Source organism: Helianthus annuus, chromosome 12 (genome assembly GCF_002127325.2).
Source record: "Helianthus annuus cultivar XRQ/B chromosome 12, HanXRQr2.0-SUNRISE, whole genome shotgun sequence".
Classification (NCBI taxonomy): domain Eukaryota; kingdom Viridiplantae; phylum Streptophyta; class Magnoliopsida; order Asterales; family Asteraceae; genus Helianthus; species Helianthus annuus.
This window is the reverse complement of record NC_035444.2, coordinates 136,628,185-136,648,567: the sequence shown is the minus strand read 5'-3', so window position 1 is coordinate 136,648,567 and position 20,383 is coordinate 136,628,185. Positions and strand designations below refer to the sequence as shown.

Below are 20,383 nucleotides of genomic sequence, written 5' to 3'. Positions count from 1 at the left end.
AAAACAAAACTGTTTAATCCATGGTTGTGAAACAATGATTCTGTTACAACACTCCCCGACGTTTCCGCCACGTTTTGTTGTTTTACGTGGTTGGGGTGTGACAGAAAAGTTGGTATCAGAGCCAATGGTTATAGGGAATTAGGTTATTAGTAATGCTTTGACCTAGACTATAACCTTCCTAGGACCCTAACGCGAGTTTACTTGCGTTTAGTCATAAAACAATACCGTCACCTATCCTTAGGTGATAACCACAACGAGAACACAAAATTCGAATCCGCTTTGAAAACTAATCATCTGTTCTAGGATGATTGATTACTAGGTTTTGAACCCTTTGATATAAGGTTTCGAACCCTTTAAGTTTTCAAAGATCCCGTCAAAGTTTGGGTCTTATAATGTGAACATGTGCGAACTGGAAGGGTGGATACCTGTACCCTGGGTCTTCTGTCTAAGGCTAGAGTGTTCGTACAAATCCGCAGTATCGGACCAGTCACTCTTACCTGGGAACTCTTGGGGTGAGTGTCCACTTATAGGCGAGCATGTCTTCGCGATACATTATATTGACCCGCTTACTTTGATTAGTCACTGTCCCATTTGTTTGCCTTTGGTAACAAACAAATGGTCACAATCTTCATGCGTTGTCATTCTCTTTTGACTATCTTTCGCTTATTTCCTCCTATGCCTTCCATTGTCTTCAAGATGCCTCTTCATCGCAACAACACTCAAATGTCCGAACCAGGCGCTACAATTGCTCAACAAGTAGGCGTCGTACTCCAGAGGACCGATGATTTAGCCATCACCATGACTCGCCTCAGGGATGAAGCCGTGTAAGGGAACTGCTCCTTGGTGCAATCAATGCCACTGATATCACCCGAATCAAATACCCTGTTTCAAATGTACCCACGGTGGACGATGGGGACATTTAGTTAACATGTGTCGCTTTGCGATCCAAAGCAAAGTTGTTAACAATCCTGCTACTACTCAACCTTCAAATTCTGCTTCATATGTCGCCTCGGCATATCTAGCGCCTCAACCTCATGAACTTTCTACCTTGGGTATTGACGTAAGCACGCCTAGTGCAAGGTGTCGGAACATCTCTCGTTACACAAACTCCAAAATCCATGTAGGATCTTTCTATCCTCATAATTAGATCCTTGTGGATGGGTATCGTTCATCGGAGCCCTTAATTGAATTCTTTGTATGATTCAATGTGTACATTACGAATCAATAAGGACAAAGCCGAATTCCTATTAAGATTTTCCTATCTTCATAGATAGATTCTTGAAAATGATTAAAGTGCCAAATGAAATCCACGGATTGGATTCCTGGTGTGCTTTAAATATCTGTGACCAAAGATAACAAATTAAAGGTCAAGTTAATCAATTATGTGATTATGTGTTTATGTGTTCCCTTTTTATGTTTTGTGTAATCCAAATTTTTGTTATCCAAATCCTCGTAGAATCTTCCATATCTTTGTATAAGGGATTCATAGTAGGATATCCAAAGGTACTATCTTAAATCCTTAATGGACTTCTACGTTGGAGTTGAGTCCCTTGGGTTATGAAGTACTATTCCATAATTAGACCCCTTGAGTGGTCTAGTTAAACAGATTGATCCAAAATTCTGGTTAGGAATATCATGTGATGATATAGCTGAAAAGACACCTTGAGTGGTCTAATTAAAAAGATCTATTGTCGATCTAATTAAAAGGACCCTATGGTAGTCTAGCCACACTCATCACATGTTTGATTTTTCATCCCCTACACATTATGAAATGAACTGTGCAGACTGTGCAAGGAATTACGTAATTATGGAGGCCTACATAATTATGGAATTTAGTGCACAGAAACCACAGCGAGTTTTGTCATGCGTCTAGAGTGAACCCTGTTCATTTCCAGTTCTGATGAAGCACCCGTTGAAGAAAAATGAACTAGCTACTCATTTTTCACTTCTGAAAGAATATCTGTTGATGGAAATGAATATCCGTTTGTTTAAATCCTTCATTTCCGTTCTGATGAAGAATCCGTTGAGGAAAATGGATCATCCATTCATTTTCGCTTCTGAAGAATATCTGTTGATGCAAATGAATATCCGTTGATGGAAATGAATATCCGTTTGTTTAAATCCTTCATTTCCGACCTTGACTGTTAGCTATATTTGAGAATCTAACCGAGCAAACCGAGGTGAGTTCACACACTTTCTAAGGCATGGGATTCCCGGTGGTTTGGGAATGGGTTAAAGAATTTAAAACGGAATCTACATATCTTACTTAGGTAGGATATGTACGGCCATCCTCCTCGGGTAGGATGCCAGTATTAATCCTGCGTATTCTCTTTAGGAGAACTACGTACGTTCGTCCTCCTTGTGTAGGACAACAACCTTAAACTTACTAGACAAAACTCTATCATAAGTCCCTCATCTTATATCGACTTAATCGCCGAGGCCAATGGCGAGCGGGTCATTAGTTAATAGCGCTATTAGGTTTAACAAACCTCACACTGTGCCAGTCGGACAGACGTGTACTAATGGACTATGGCAAACCATCAGTGATGATAGACACTGATGTAGGGCACAACTTACTTGCGTAGTAGTCGATATCATACGGTCTAGTAGTTCACATGGGGAAGCCCCCACTAATCATGGACAGGGTATGGGTAATAAAGAATGAACTGGTTAAATTTTCTTCCAACTACGGGGTAACCCCCACGGCAATTACGCCAACGAAAGACAAACCACGTTTTCGGAAACAACTTAAAACTGAACAACCAAACGTGAACTCACTCAACTTTGTTGTTGACTCGTTGTTACATGCCTTACAGGTCGCTAACTACTTGGAGCTTGCACGAGGATGGAGTCGTTGTGGTGTACGGACAGTTGTGTCCAGTGTTTAATTTTTAAATCATCATGAACTTATTAAACCTATGTGTCGGACTTTAAACTTATGAACTGCGAACTTATGTTTTGTGTTTTATGCTTCCGCTGTCTAAATTAAAACTTGGTTAACTAGCTTTTGGTCACCAATCGTATTGTGGTTGGCTTGATTTACTTAAATACGCTGTTCAGTATGATTGGTGGCTCGATCCTGGTCACGTCACGCCTCCAAGCGGTAGTACTCCGCATGGTGGATTTTGGGGGTGTGACAAAACCGAACAAGGAATATAACTTACAAAAATATTCCGGAATTAAACTCATGAGTATATTTTGGTAAACGGTATTTTGGACACCACGAGAACAAAAATATGATTTTTACAATTATTACAAAACTTATATTATATTTTTGACAAGAAGAAATCATATTATTTTTGGGTAAAGAAAAATATATATGTTTTCTTGAATTACTAAAAAATATATTACTTTTGGAGAAAATATATATTTTCTTAAATAAACTTAGAATATATTTTTTTTGGGAGAAAAATGGATTTACAAATGTTTTCTAAAGATAATCTTGAAAATATATTATTTTTGAGGTTTATATGAAAATATAAATATTTTTTGTCAAAAAGAAGTAAAGATAAATTTCCATAAATGATTTCTTAAAAATATATATTTTAAGAATATATATTGGTGAATTTTTATTAGAAATATTATTCCGGAAAAATTAATACAAAATTAAGTATAAGGACACTTAATAAACACTATAAAAATACGTATTCTCATACGTATAAATACACCGGAATACGCCACCGATACTTGGCAAAAATATACAAGGTTAAGAATACGGATATGAATACACCCATCCTTGGGAAGATATCCATGTACAAACACATAAATGTGTCAAGTTAAAATATATTATTTTAACTAATATTGCATAATTTAATAAATATAATTTAAGTTAAAATATTTATTATTTTAACAAATAATTATATACTTTGAAGAAAATATTAAGACACAATGAAATGTAACTCAAGGATACTAATTAAGTCTAAAGTCAAGGCACTACCTATCCGTGTAATAAACCATAGTACGTTTGTAGGTAGTCGTGTGAACAAGTAGCCGCTTTGAGTTACATCGGATTCGATACGCAAGACTGTGAGTTTATGACCCCCTTTTCTTTTAACTGTTTTCTGTTTTATAACTTCGGGGGTGAAATACATGTTACAAATTGTTTACAAACGTTTACATATGGTATGGTTAGCTAAGGAATGAACTGTGAGATTATGTGAGTGGTGGGTACAACGCTTAAGATCATTAATCCTCATAGTAGGAACGAGGGACATGAGTGATAGATCTATTTGGGTGTTGCGAGCCCCACCCATGAGGACCAGGATTTGGCCCATGAGGTGATTATGTCTTCCAGCCCGAAGCCCGGCACAAAATCCACTAGGATTGAGCCTTCCTGCATCATGTCACACATATTAATGGCCTTGCAAACCATTAATCGATATGTTTCCTTGTTTGCTTTCATACCGGTTTACAAATACTTACATACTTACAATGTTTACAAGGATTATTCATGCACACATACAAAACACATGAACTTGCTCAACTTTTGTTGATGTTTTCAAACTACATGTATTTCAGGAAACTAAATGTGGATCTGGCGGGCGTTGCAAGTTTTTCAAGTATTTTCTGAAATAAAAGATGCCATCCTGTGTCGAAGGGTTTGGATTGTGTATCTTATCCTGGATAAGATACATAGTTCAAAGCTTAGCTTTTAGTAGTGTATTTTGTCAAGTCCTTATGGAACTTTAAACAATTTGGATGGTTTGTAATATGAATTTGAAGTCTCGGATTTCTGTTAAACAATGATGGTTGTAACATTTTGAAAATTATTTAGGGATGAAAATCTTGGTTTTCTCATATAGTTGTTTGTTATCGTTGAATGCAATGATATTAAGCAAGTCACACATAATCATGCTTCCGCAAAAGTCAGGGTGTGACAGTTTGGTATCAGAGCTTCGATTGTAGTGAACTAGGATTCTTTCTCGAGTCTAGACTACAATCATTAGGGCTCTCACGAAGATATTTTTACAACATATTTTTCATTGCATACACAAAACGCCCAGATCCATGGAACAAACGTTTTACAAAAGGAAAGACAATAAACACGATTACAATCACAAACCACCAGTCTGCATGTGGTAGACTAGTTAAGATAGAAAATTTTCATGAAGGATAATGTGAATACATGACTGAGTGATAACTATCTTGATTGAATACTAAGTATTAGTGGTTAATATATGTGCACATGCTATGATTGTTATGTTACAAGCATCATGTCATCTTTAGAGAGTGGTGTATCTGACACCCATGACCCTATGGCCATCGTCTCAGATGATGAGATTGCACCTGAGCCAGAGATATTTACGTCAGACACTGAGAGTGATCCTGACATGCTATCTTAGGACGAGGACGACTTCCAGTTGTTCGCGTTGCCCGACTTTGGCGATGATTTACCTCTTGCTGATGGTTTCCCTGACGAGGATCCTTTTGTTATTCCTGTTCCAGTCCATGATCACCTCATCATTGGTCATCCCGATGGTGAACACATTGTGGCTCCGATCCTCGATCCTGTTCCTCTCGTGGTCATTCCTCCTGAGGATTGGCCATTCGATGATTTGTTTGATGATGACGTCGATTTATTTGTTGATGGTCCTCCATTTGACGCTCAGGGTGATGGGGAGATAGATGAGGATGTTGTAGCTGTCCCACCTCCTGAGATTCCTGTCACTGAGATATCCTCTGATTATAGTTTACATTCCGTTTCAAACTCCTTTGAGTCTGTGACATCTTCAGCTTTACGGGCGGCCGGATTGCAGCTTTTTGCTACTGACTCCGATGATGACACTGCTATGTCTGCTGCACCATCTCCTCCACACGACCCCAAGCATGTCCCCGAGCCGGACCCTATTCATTTTGGTCAGCCTGATGTTGCACCTGTTGACCCTGAGCCGATTCCTGCTCATGACCATGTCCCTTTTGGTTTACCAGACATTGCACCTTATTCCTGACCCTGTTCCTGCACATGTTGATCTTCCAGTTGTTGAGCCATTTATTCCTCCACCCGCACCCGCTGATGTTGCTCCTCTCCCTCCTGTAGAGTCCGATGTCCATCATACCGATTTTCCGATTACTTTCTTACAAGACATCCCTGCACCCCGTCCAGGGGAAGGTACTTCAGGCCAACATCCTAGTTACGATCCTTTTGTTTCGGCAGCTTTTCCTCAGATTTCTTAGACTGCACCGTTTGCTCCTTTCACTTCTACACCGCTTGACGAGCCACTCCGATGGTTCCCACCATACTCTATGCTGATCTCAGACCCCTATCATCCCTCCCATTTTGTCGGCTACACACAGGATGAGTTACTTTTATCGCTTCAGCTTCAGTTTGAGGTTTTGAGTCTCAGGGTTTTGGAGCTTGAGCTGACTCCACGTCCCCCACCTTGTCCCTGTCAGTCTACTTTTGTTCCTCCACATTCATCACCGTCTCCTTTTGCGCATCCACCTGCTCCTCTTACTCCTTTTCCAGGTTTTGATGCTCGTTTCCTTACCGTCGAGCAGCAGATCAGTTACTTGCTTCGTCGTGTCTACGAGCTCGAGGAGGAGCTTGCGCATGTTCGCAGCTTGCTTTTCTCCCCTCCTCCTCCACCTCCACCATCAGCATAGCTGGTTTTTGGTTTTATGCAGATTGCATTACTTTTGGTGAGAGCACCACTATTTAGCCGAGATTGTGAAGACTTTTGAAAACCACCTTTTAACCATGTGATTTTTGTATATTGACAGACTTATTTGATAAGGGTAGTGTGACCATGTATCCCTTTTGATGTGATACACTTGTAAACAATGTAACTGTGGTCGGAAATTAATGAAAGCTCAATCGTCATGTTCTCACTAAACACCTTGTTGGGTTACAAATTTATGCTATGATTGTGTTGTTGCATGATTGTTTGATACGATGATTGTTTATACATATGTACCTACGACCTCTAGACAATTACTTAATTATTTAACGAATAATACCTGACCGATCCAATCTTCTTATTAGAAGGAGAATGCCTCCTAGAATGAACAATCAACTGCCCACGACCGAGGCAGAGTTACAAGAGCGGATCTCACAGGCCATCGCACAGCAAGGCCCTTCGCTCCGAACACAGCGGAGGTACCTCAGGGAATAACCCACCTAACGGTAATGTTTAAGTCACCTAAGACACGTTACAATACGTTTGGACATTTCCAAGTGTGCTTTGCTAATGCTCTCTGTGAATGATGTTGCTTGTGTACAGGCTATACCTATAAGCAGTTTTTGGACTGCAAGCCTCTTAACTTCGACGGCACTGGGGGTGTCGTAGCTTTTGTGAGATGGGTTGAGAAGATGGATTCTGTTTTGCGGATGAGTAAATGTGCTCCAGAGCATCAGGTCACGTACATTTCTGGACTGTTTCTAGATGGGGCTCTGTAATGGTGGAACCTTCAGGTTCAGACTTTGGATGAGGCTGCTGCATATGCGTTGACGTGGAATGAATTGAAAGAACTGATGCGAAAGAAGTATTGTTCCTGAGCCGAAATCCAGAAGTTGGAAACTGAATTCTGGAATTTGAAAATGGAAGGTCCTAAAGTAGCTGAGTATGTGCAGAGATTTCATGATTTGTCTCGCGTGGTTCCTTACTTGGTAGAACCGGAGTTTAAGAGGATAGAACGCTTCATCTGGGGTTTGGCACCACAGATTCAGAGCATGGTGACTGCTTCCAAGCCACCAACAATTACTGAGGCAATCGAATTGAGTGTGGCACTGACTGAGGAAGCTGTTAGATTGTGAAAGTTTTCGATTTCTGAAGGAAAGAAGAAAGAGACTCATGTGGAGTCGTCTGGAGAAAACAAGAGAAAATTCACAAACTTCAAGAAAGGTACTCGGGTGAACAACAACCATGCCAACAAGCATAGAGACGCTAATCCGCCAGCTGAGGCGCAAACTGGCGCTGCAGGTGCTGAAAACAAAGGAAAGGGTATATGGGTACCCTACGAAAGTGTGATGTATGTCAGTTTCATCATGTCGGTCAGTGCAGATTTAGGAAGTGTGGTAATAGTGGAAGGAATGGTCATTCTAAGGAAACGTGTTGGGTTGGAGCTGGTCGTGGAAACGGTGGACAAGGAGGAAGTGGTAATGGAAATGGTAATGGTAACCGTGGTGGAAATGGTTATGGGAACAGAAATCAGGGAGGAAACAACAATCGAGGAGGAAATGGAAACAGGAATGGAAATGGAAATCATGCGGGAAATGGAAACCACGGGGGAAATAATAACAACAACCAAGGTGGTAATGGGAATGAACACGGCCAAGGCTGTTATGGTTGCGGTGATGTAGGGCATTTTAAGCGGGATTGCCCAAAGCATAACCAAGCTCGTGGAAGAGTGTTCAACATTGGAGCTAAGGAAGCTCGCCAGGATCTGAACGTGGTTACTGGTACGTTCCCTATTAATCAACATTTTGCATCTGTGCTATTTGATACTGGTGCCGATTATAGCTTCGTATCCCTAGAGTTTAAGAATATACTTGGTTTAGTAGCAAGTAAGTTAGACGCCCCGTACTCGATAGAACTAGCTAATGGAAAGCTAGTAGAAGCCAATGAAGTGATTAGAGGTTGTGTTATAGAGCTTGGAGAGCGTGAGTTTTCGATAGATCTTCTTCCAGTGGAATTGGGAAGCTTCGACGTTGTAGTTGGGATGGATTGGTTGTCGAGTAATCGTGCAGAGATTGTATGCCATGAGAAGATCATTCGTATCCCGATGGCAAATGAAGAGACGATTGTGGTCCACGGGGAGAAGCATGATACGCCTCTACGGATTATTAGTTGCTTGAAAGCACGGAAGTTTCTACGTAAAGGATGTGTTGCCTTCTTGGCTCACGTTGTGGATAAGGAAGCTGAAGAGCCAAAGCTAGAAGATATCCCTGTGGTAAGGGAATATCCTGAAGTCTTCCCCGAAGACTTGCCAGGACTACCTCTTCATCGACAAGTCGAGTTCCACATTGACTTGGTTCCAGGCGCCGCACCTGTAGCCAAGGCACCTTATCAACTTGCGCCTTCAGAGTTGCAAGAGTTATCAACGCAACTTCAAGAGTTGTTGGATAAGGGATTCATAAGGCCGAGTTTCTCACCTTGGGGAGCTCCAGTCCTATTCATCAAGAAGAAGGATGGTGGCTTTCGAATGTGTATCGACTACCGGGAGCTGAACAAGTTAACCATCAAGAATCGGTATCCCTTGCCGAGGATTGATGATTTATTCGACCAACTTCAGGGATCAAGTTACTATTCCAAGATTGATCTTTGATCAGGTTATCACCAGCTGCGGATTCAAGAAGAAAGTATACCAAAGACTGCCTTCAGAACTCGTTATGGACATTACAAGTTTCTAGTGATGTCGTTTAGGTTGACAAATGCACCGGCAGTATTTATGGATTTGATGAACCAGGTTTGCAAGCCATATCTCGATAAATTCGTGATCGTATTTATTGATGATATTCTGATTTATTCGCGAACGAAGGAAGACCATGAGCAACACCTCAGAGCCATCTTAGAGCTGCTAAAGAAGGAGAAACTCTACGCAAAGTTTTCAAAGTGCGAGTTTTGGATACGCGAAGTACAGTTCCCCGGTCACGTGGTAAATGAGAATGGTATTCATGTGGATCCCACCAAGATCGAGGCAATCAAGAACTGGGAAACTCCGAAGACGCCGGCCGAGATCCGGCAGTTTTTGGGTTTAGCAGGGTATTATCGCAGGTTCATAGAGGATTTCTCCAATATAGCTCAACCGTTGACCTCCCTTACTCAAAAGGATAAGAAGTACGAATGGGGAGATAAACAAGAAGAAGCATTTCAGCTGCTTAAGAATAAGCTATGCGATGCACCGATATTATCCCTACCCGAAGGAACCGACGACTTCATGGTATACTGTGACACCTCGCGTCAGGGATTGGGTTGTGTGCTAATGCAACGCTAGAAGGTTATCGCTTATGCTTCATGCCAACTGAAGGTCCATGAGAAGAACTACACCACGCATGATTTGGAGTTAGGCGCAGTGGGGTTCGCTTTGAAGATTTGGCGACATTATCTGTATGGTACTTGATGTACTATTTTTACAGATCACAAGAGCCTTCAGCACATATTCGATCAGAAAGAGCTTAAAATGAGATAGCGACGATGGGTTGAGTTGTTAAATGATTATGACTGCGAGATTAAGTATCATCCAGGAAAGGTGAATGTGGTAGCAGACGCCTTAAGTCGAAAGAAAAGGATCAAGCCCATAAGGGTTAGGGCTTTAGAGATGATTATTCAGACAGACCTCACGTTGCGTATTCGTGCTGCACAAAAAGAAGCTCTTAAGAAAGAGAACGTTAAGGCTGAATATCTCCAAGGAATGGAGAAGAAGTTGGTACTCAATGAGGAAGGAACCTTGTATTTCATAGGACGCATTTGGGTTCCGCTTTATGGTGGTATTAGAGGGGTTATTTTCGATGAAGCTCATAAATCAAGGTACTCGATCCATCCAGGATCGGACAAGATGTACCAAGATCTAAAGGATTACTATTGGTGGCCAAGACTTAAAAGTGATGTTGTTATTTATGTTGGGAAGTGCTTAACTTGTACCAAGGTAAAGGCCGAGTATCAGAAACCCTCAGGTCTCCTGCAACAGCCAGAAATACCCATGTGAAAGTGGGAGCAGATTTCTATGGACTTCATAACGAAGTTACCCAGGACTCCCAGAGGTCATGATACGATTTGGGTAATTGTGGACCGATTGACGAAGTCTGCGCACTTCTTGCCGATTAGAGAAAAGGATAACACTGGTAAGCTAGCTGAGCTTTACCTTAAGGAGATAGTAGCACGTAATGGAGTGCCTATCTCGATTATATCTGACAGAGATGGACGGTTTGTGTCAAGGATTTGGCAATCCTTTCAAGAAGCTTTTGGTTCTCCGTTGAATCTAAGTACAACTTTTCACCCGCAGACGGACGAAAAGAGCGAGAGAACTATTCAGACGCTAGAAGATATGCTACGTGCTTGTGTAATGGATATGGGTGGCAGTTGGGATACTCATCTGCCTCTGGTTGAGTTTTCCTATAACAACAGCTACCATACAAGCATCCAAGCTGCACCGTTCGAGGATCTCTACGGACGTAAGTGTCGATCGTCGTTATGCTGGGCAGATGCAGGTGACAGACAGATGGTTGGTCCCGAACTGGTCCAAGAAACGACTGATAAGATCATGCAGATCTGAGAGCGCATCAAGGCAGCTCGTGATCGACAGAAGAGTTAAGCGGATCAAAGACGAAAACCCTTGGAATTTGAAGTGGCTGATATGGTTTTGTTAAAAGTCTCACCTTGGAAGGGTGTAGCACGCTTTGGGAAGCGTGGAAAGTTAAACCTACGATATATCGGGCCATTCAGGATTCTAGAAAGGGTTGGTATAGTAGCGTACAAGTTTGAGCTACCAGCGGAACTTAATGGTGTTCACGATACATTTCATGTATCTAATCTAAGGAAAAGTCCAACTCAAGAGACAGTGGTCATCCCTGCGGATGAAGTGTATATAGACGATACACTCCACTTCACAGAAGAACCCGTTGAGGTTACCGATTGGAAGGTTAACAAGACTCAGAGGAGTAGTGTTAAGCTTGTCAAGGTTCGTTGGAATGCACGTCACGGCCCAGAGTTTACTTGGGAGCGTGAAGATCGTAAGAAGGCAAAATATCCACATTTGTTCCCTAACTCCCCTGCAGCTAATACCGTTGCTTAAAATTTCGGGACGAAATTTTCTTAACAGGGGGAGAATGTGACAACTGTCAAAATTCCAGGTATCCATACATTTATTAAACAGTAATTAGTGACTTAATGACTGTGCTGATTTGACATTAATGACATGATTGATTTTTTATAATTGTTATTATACATACATGTGCATCATATATTGCAAAATGTCATATCATTATTGCATGCAACACTTATTGATTCAAATGATGCACGAGACAGAGATAGCACAGTTATCAGACAAATCAGAAAAATGCTGACGGAATTCAGTACATAGACAGACATGGTATTGAGACACAGAATGAGCTAGAAACCAGTAGTTACACTAGTATAGTGTGTAGGAAAGTATGGATCATAAAACTGCCTTCGTAGAGATAGTTTAAGTGCCGGAAATTGCCTAAAACTCACATAAATTGCTGAATTCAGCAAAATTCAGCATTTAAACAACTTATTATCATGCAGAAATATGGTTAAATGGTCCAGAATGCTTTCCTAAGTGCCAGAAATCAAAACTGTCACAAAAGGTAACATAAAGCACACTAAAGTGCATAGTTTAGCACCTTAGCGAATCGGTAACCAACCGAACATCCGGACACTACCCGAAACACCAAATTTTCACCAGAAGCATTGTTTTATTATTTCCGAGCTAGTTATGGTCCCCGAACATCATAACACACAATATAACATTATAATAACTTATAACCAAACTAAATCGCTTAGTTTTCAATTATTAACCAAACTAATCTTTACAAGCTACCCTAGACCCCCCCCCCCACTCCTATTTACGGTCACCTTAGGGTGGCCCACTCTTGATTTCATTTGCTTATTATAATGGATCTTGTCTAGAGCTTTTGCTTACATAAGAACCAATAGAATACTACATGTAGGAGGATTATAAGACTAACCACAAGACCTTAACCTTCTCATTTTCACAACATCAAACCAACACCATCTTTCTTCTTCATCTCCCTCTACCTTCGGCCGAGAACACCAAGCACCACCACAACCACCACTTTCACTTCATTCTCATCCACTTTCAAGACATTACAAGGTGTAAGGAGCATAACAAAGGAGCTAGGAGCCGTTGGAAGTGGAAGGACCTCTCTCACAAGATATTAACCACCACATTCATCATCATCTTCATCTTGTGTTCATCCCTAGCCTTGAGCTAGTAGTAAGATCATCTAAATTTCATTTTACATCTTATTTAGTTAGTTAAAAGATGATACAAGAAACTAATCATGAAGAACACTAAATATCAAGAACATAATCTTTAACATAAGACTAATAATCATGATGAATCATGTTGTTTAAGTGTTGTTATGCTTCTTGATTATTGATTGTTTTTGTTAATGATGTTAAACATCATATAAACTTGCTAGATGGTGATTAAAGACATAATCTAGCAAGATAAGAGGATGATCTCATGAAAGATCAAAATGATCATCCATATGTGAAAGCATGAACTTGAAGTATAAAATGTTTTCTTGAAAAATGATGATCAAAGTGTAATATAAATCATGTACGTGGATGATTTCAAAACTAGTTTTCTCAAGAAACTAAGTTAAAATACAAGATTTACATAAACTTGGTTCTTAAAGAAACTAGTCACATTTTTAGTGCTTAATCAAGTGTAGAAACATGTATTTAACAAGAAAAATTCAAGAAGAAATATTTTTAGAAAAATAATTTACAAGTTATAAACATCTAAAATCTTCAAGATTTGATGTTTTTAAATATTTGATGTTTTTAAATATTTTAAGAATATATATTGGTGAATTTTTATTAGAAATATTATTCCAGAAAAATTAATACAAAATTAAGTATAAGGATACTTAATAAACACAATAAAAATACGTATTCTCGTACGTATAAATACACTGGAATACGCCACCGATACTTGGCAAAAATATACAAGGTTAAGAACACGCGTATGAATACACCCATCATTTGGAAGTTATCCATGTACAAACACATAAATGTGTCAAGTTAAAATATATTATTTTAACTAATATTCCAAAATTTAATAAATATAATTTAAGTTAAAATATTTATTATTTTAACAAATAATTATATACTTTGGAGAAAATATTAAGACACAATGAAATGTAACTCAAGGATACTAATTAAGTCTAAAGTCAAGGCACTACCTATCCGTCTAATAAACCATAGTACGTTTGTAGGTAGTCGTGTGAACAAGTAGCCACTTTGAGTTACATCGGATTCGAGATGCAAGACTGTGAGTTCATGTCCCCCTTTTCTTTTAACTGTTTTCAGTTTTATAACTTCGGGGGTGAAGTACATGTTATAAATTGTTTACAAACGTTTACATATGGTATGGTTAGCTAAGGAATGAACTGTTAGATCATGTGAGTGGTGGGTACAACGCTTAAGACCATTAATCCTCGTAGTAGGACCGAGGGACATGAGTGATAGATCTATTTGGGTTTTGCGAGCCCCACCCTTGAGGACTGGGATTTGGCCCATGAGGTGGCTATGTCTTCCAGCCGGAAGCCCGGTACAAAATCCGCTAGGATTGAGCCTTCCTGCATCACGTCACACATATTAATGGCCTTGCAAACCATTAATCGATCTGTTTCCTTGTGTGCTTTCACACCGGTTTACAAATACTTACATACTTACAATATTTACAAGGATTATTCATGCACATACAAAACACATGCACTCGCTCAACTTTTGTTGATGTTTTCAAACTACATGTATTTCAGGAAACTAAATGTGGATCTGGCGGGCGTTGCAAGTTTTTCAAGTATTGTCTGAAATAAAAGATGTCATCCTATGTCAAAGGTTTTGGATTGTGTATCTTATCCTGGATAAGATACATAGTTCAAAGCTTAGCTTTTAGTAGTGTCTTTTGTCAAGTCCTTATGGAACTTTAAACAATTTGGATTGTGACATCTGTGCCTCCATGGCCATCGAACAAATACCAAATCAATGAAATATTGTATTTCATACTTGGGATTTGTGTAAATATGTGTATCATTTGCACATATCAATTCTTGTTTGATTTCAAGCTTTAAATCGCTTTCTGGAAGGTTATACGCAAGCTAATGCGTAAACGTAATCAGTTTAACACGACAAACACTCCAGAATAGTGACATAGGCTTAACATACCTTAAATAACCTTTACATAACTTAGAAATAAGTTTTGGAAGGTTTGGTGTGTCGAAATCAAGTTTATTCGCTTACAGGGACTAATTTCGTCAAACTGCGAAACTATACCGGTTTGTATAGTAACGAACATTCCGGAACTTGATCATAAGTTAAATATTCCCTAAATATCCTTCACATAGCTTAGAAATAGGCTTTGAGGTGTTTGGTGCGCAAAAATAAACTTATTGGTCATTCAGGGACTAAAAGCGTCAAAAAGTGCACAAGTTTGCATTTGCGCGCATATCTTATGTTCTGAATATATCCGGACACCCAAAAATTTATGTAATCATTAAATATTTTATTTTAGTGATTGGCATGATAAAATTCCATTTGTCACTTAATTTGGATCGTTATTGCGTTCGTTACGACTTCCGTCGTAATTAACCGAACAACACAACCGTACGACCAAACGAACCGACATCCGAGATATTTTTGAGCATGTTTTGAGTTCCCAATACTTTAACTTCATTTTAGAGTCTTGAAATGGGGCTAACGGGGCTTAAACATGTCGAAAATGCATCGAAAACCAAGTTTTGGGCATGCAGGGGCTAAAAATGTAAATCTGTCAAAGTCTTAGGCCTGGGGCGTAAGCCCAAGCTTAATTCTTACGCGTGGCGCGAGAGCCTATCAGACAGAAACATTGAATCTGGTCTTTTAGCTCATTTTTGATGGTTTTGATCAATGGTTTTCAATGCTAGGGGCTGGTTTGTGTAGAGAACAAGTCCCCCAATCAGTCCTTAACACATGTATGGCCTAGATCATTCCCTCTTCTCCAAGAAATGATCCTAACGGTTTTGTGAAAACTATATATAGCATGACCCTCTCATTCATTTCCTCACATTTGATCTTAGATTTCTCTAAGTGGTTGTGATGTTTCACTTCCTACCTAAGAAAACTTGGAATCAAATCTATCTGGACCCTTTGTAAGTCCTCTTTCATTCTTTTATTGCTTTCCTAGCTCGAAAGTCAAACATTGTTTGACTTTCAGCTTTGACCACGAGTTGGTCAACAAGAAGTTCGTTTGAACTTCGCAACGTGAGCGTAATCACGATGGTTATAGTCCTTAGTGACTATACCTACTGATTACCACGTTGACTAGGCGTAGTGACGAGTTGTAGTTTCGGTCAAAATGCGCATGTAAGCGTATTTTGCAACCAAACTACTCTTGGTATCAAAACACTTTGTTTTGATATCAAAACCTATTTTCTAACTTAGTTAAGCATGTTTTAACATGCTTAGCTCGTCACTTTTAGTTTAGTGCTTGTTTAGAGTCGTAAGTCAAGCGGTATAAACCACCGCTTAGACTTACGAACTCGACCCGTTTGGTCGATCATTAGGATCCGACCAAGCATGTTTAGTGACCATAATTGCATAGGGAATAACCTTCCGAGGTTATACCTTATGGTCACCTAGTTTAAGTAGTTGTATGATAGGTAGTTTATATGCCTTAGGTAAATTACCAAAATGCCCTTTTCATGCATAATTGGATTTTAAACATATGTAACCCAAATATTTGTCACATAACTGATTATGTAACATAAATAAACATGTTTAGGCATATAATACTTGTCATAGGACTAGTTAGATGTCTCGGACGCGTTTTACGCGCACGACGCGTTAAAGTAGCGTAAGCTACCTAAACGGGTCGTAACGGGTCGAAAGCACTTAGGTTAGGTTTCAATTTAGTATGTAGGCATTGTTAAACCATGTCATATGAGTTCCTATAACTCATTTGGTTTACAAGACCTCATCCTATCCGATCTTCCGACTTAGGTCCGGTTTATTTATATAGTTATTAGGTTGCCGATTGATTCCGTGCTCCCTCTAGCTTTGCTTGGTTGTAGTTCAAAGACCACTAAGCAATCTCAAGTGAGTACATAGTTCCCCTATTTTACTGTTTCGATTGTTTTGGGGTGATTCATATGTGTTAAACGATTTCGATGTTTTAACGATGGTTTTTGAAAACAATTAAAATGGTTTATATTAAATTAATAACGATTTTGATAAAGTGAACAAACTTGTTGGTTGTAATTACATAACGAATAACATTCATTAATTTTGGCCAAACCGACCAGTATTAGGTTATGGTACCATTGGATCTGACAAATCCCGTTATCAGACTGCACCCATGGTTATGTGTGGGTTAGGCGGGTAGCGACCGAATCTGTGATTGTTAATTTACCCTTTGGTGGTTTATTAATGCAAAAGGCGAGATAGTCGAGTCACGAAGGTTTGAATGTTATTAGCGAGACGACCAAAAGTAGTTTCACTATTAAAATGAGTTAAACGATTTTTGGATAAGTTAAACGATTTGAAACGACTTAAACGAGATAAACGATTTGGTTAAACGATTGCTTTTGGGATGTGATTAGATAATGGGACAGGTGTAGCATGATAAAAGCATGGTAGATACGCCGCTGGTACATCTTATATATAAATGCTCTTATCATATTACATTTTGTGTCATTATTTAGTTCACTGGGGAAACAATTTTAAAACGATGTCACACAACGAGGTTTTCAAAATGATATAAACCATACGAGTTTTATTAACAAGTTTTTACGAGATGTTTTACAATTTGATTTGATTAAATAAATGTTTTGGGTTAAGAATCATGGCTACGAGATTTTATAAATTATAACCAACTTGAATTGAGTTGGTTAATTATGTCGCAATACTATATATTTTTTTAAAACAAGGTTTTAGTTAAGTATTGCAACATGCAAACTAGCCATGAATCCGACACTCTCATAAAACCTATGTACTCGCCAGCATTTCTTTGCTGACTTTGTTTTCACATATGTTTTAGGTATTGTTGAATGATGTTGATTGCTAGGATGCATACTCACATAGGACTGGACGAGGCCTTAGTGACTTAATAACAATAATAGACTATGTTTAACTTATTTGTTAGATTTCAAGACGATGTAAATGTTTAACGTTTAATAAAACGAAACTACAAATTTCCGTGTGTTTTGAAACAATGATTCTGTTACAACACTCCCCGATGTTTCCGCCATGATTTGTTGTTTTATCGTGGTCGGGTTGTGACATGGATGGTTTGTAATATGAATTTGAAGTCTCGGATATCTGTTAAACAATGATGGTTGTAACCTTTTGAAACTTATTTAGGGATGAACATCTTGGTTTTATCATATAGTTGTTTGTTATGGTTGAATGCAATGATATTAAGCAAGTCACACATAATCACGCTTCCACAAAAGTCAGGGTGTGACAATATCGCGCAGCATTGCTTGAATACCATGCTAGGTATCAAGCCCGTGGTCCAAGCAAGACGCAACCTGGGACCCGCAAAAAATAGTGTTAGGAAACTTTAAATGAAAGTATTGAAGAAAAAGATGATCAACCTGATCACAAGCAGAAGATAAAGTCAAGAAGTAGCACTAAAAAGGTGTCTACATGATAAAGTGACAAGAAGAAATGAAAGATACATCTTTAACTAAGCATCAGGAAAAGATCAAGACAAAGAAGATAATCAGACAAGGCCATTCTGATGAAGTCTGATGATAAATCTGGTATTTATCATTAGAATCTGGTAAGTCTTATCATTAGAATTTCTGATGATCAAGTTCATCAGAATTCTGGTAAGCTGGTTGTAGGATCGTTTGTATGACCAAATGAGTCGTTCAGAAGAGTTTTTTATCAATACGAGAGGCGGAAACAAACGTATTGATGTTGAATTAGCTTGATATATGTCACACCCCCAAAATCCACACTCGGAGTATCACCGCCTGGAGGCGTGACATGACCAGGATCAAGCCACCAATCATATTGAATAATGATAAATGTAATTCAACCAAACAATATGAAAGGTGTCCCAAAACAAAAGTATAGTTTCAATGTTTAGCGGAAGCATAAATGTAAAACCCAACATAAGTAATAAGTTTGAAATGTCATAAATGTTTAACATGGCATCCACGATCCATGTCCACAATGACCGCGCCTCCCAGTGCAAGCTCCATGTGTACCTATTGACCTGCAAGGCATGTAACAACGAGTCAACAACAAAGTTGAGCGAGTTCACAGTTGATTGCTTAGTTATAGTATATGTTTCGTAATTCACATGTTCCTTTTGTAAACCATGTATCGTATTTATTTGTATCGCGGCCTTCCAGGCATGTTTGCGAAGATTAGTGGGGGTTTCCCATGTATTCTAGACTAGTTGTATTTGTATCGCGGCCCTCCAGGCATGTTTGCGAAGATTAGTATTCGTATCGCGGCCATTCCAGGCATGTGTGCGAAGATTAGTGGGGGCTTCCCATGTGTTACTAGTCTAGCTGTATCTATAAGTGACCTTCCCCTAACGAGGTCAGTAGTATGTATTCCTGTAACGATGAAAGTACAAGTAATCATTTAACCCCATTCCCAACCCCGGGAATCCCATGCCTTGGTAAGAGTGTGAACTCACCTTGGTTTGCTCGGCAGGTACACAGAAAGGTTACTTGAGCTAGGGGGTCAACCACGTCCTAACATGGTTACCATACAAGTCAGGTCTAGGTTCAAGAAGTGCACGTATGATTACACATAGGTTACAAACATGTATTTAACATGGCAACACATTAACAGTCAAGTATATAACATGCTCATACTTGTGCGTTTCGAAAGATTGGGCTTGCACAAGTCTAACAGCCTTGTGCTATTCACCCATAGAAGCCCAACAATACCCGGCCCAATAAAATATAAGCAGTCCAGCATGTAAACGGCCCAAACAATTAAGAAGTCCAACAGTATGCTCGGCCTAAATAGTGATCTTGTGTGACCCGGACGACTTGTGCGACCCGGGCGACTTGTGCGAACCGGATGACTTGTGCGATCCAGTTGGGTTGTGCAAGTGGATATTGGGCTTTAAGGCCCAACAGTCCAATGCTCGTGTGTGGCCCAAGCCTTGTGCGATCGGCACTGTCTTGTGCGATCCACAAGGTCTTGTGCGATCATGCGGCTGCTGATTGTACATGGTGCTTATCTACTTGTATCCCTGTTGTGCGATCGTGTTGTGCGATTGGTCTTGTGCGATCAGGTCTGGTCTTGTGTGACCTGATCTTGTGCGGCCGGGTGGAAACTTGTGCGATCCGTTTTACTATCTGGATATTATGCTAGTCGGTTACAATCATTCAACAGTTTCCAAAATTACCATCTATCAAACAACAGTTTCTAACTATCCATTTATCATACAATCAATCAAATTAAGCATATTCTAGTCGATTCTCATGAACCCTAGATATGAATAAAGCATGAACAAAAACTACAACACTTAAACATATTCTAGTCACGACTATTCAACAATCATTCGAACATGATCATTATTCAACCGTAACATCATCAAGCAAACCACCCGAAGCACAAAGACATAACAGCCGGTTAACACCTATTCGGTTCTAGATCAATAACATGCACATCCGATTAATATGAACTTTTTCAATTACACACATGTGAGCCGATTTCATTAA

At 39.5% G+C, this 20,383-nt stretch overlaps 1 protein-coding gene across 1 annotated transcript; it reads left to right on the top strand.

The window, feature by feature from the left end:
- The first annotated feature begins 5,213 nt into the window (after nucleotides 1-5,213).
- Nucleotides 5,214-6,603, top strand: LOC110893284 (BCL-6 corepressor-like protein 1). The gene is made up of 4 exons (XM_022140396.1): nucleotides 5,214-5,234; nucleotides 5,343-5,876; nucleotides 5,929-6,109; nucleotides 6,257-6,603. The coding sequence occupies exons 1-4, from the start codon at nucleotides 5,214-5,216 to the stop codon at nucleotides 6,601-6,603; spliced, it is 1,083 nt and encodes a 360-aa protein (XP_021996088.1).
- The last annotated feature ends 13,780 nt before the right edge of the window (nucleotides 6,604-20,383 follow it).

What these genes read in the sequence shown, in the direction of transcription:
- LOC110893284 (XM_022140396.1), top strand. Translation starts at nt 5,214, where the DNA reads ATGTCATCTTTAGAGAGTGGT. An exon ending in TGTCATCTTTAGAGAGTGGT is followed by an intron (nt 5,235 to 5,342) that starts GTATCTGACACC and finishes ATGCTATCTTAG; the next exon opens with GACGAGGACGACTTCCAGTT. An exon ending in TGCACCCCGTCCAGGGGAAG is followed by an intron (nt 6,110 to 6,256) that starts GTACTTCAGGCC and finishes TGCTGATCTCAG; the next exon opens with ACCCCTATCATCCCTCCCAT.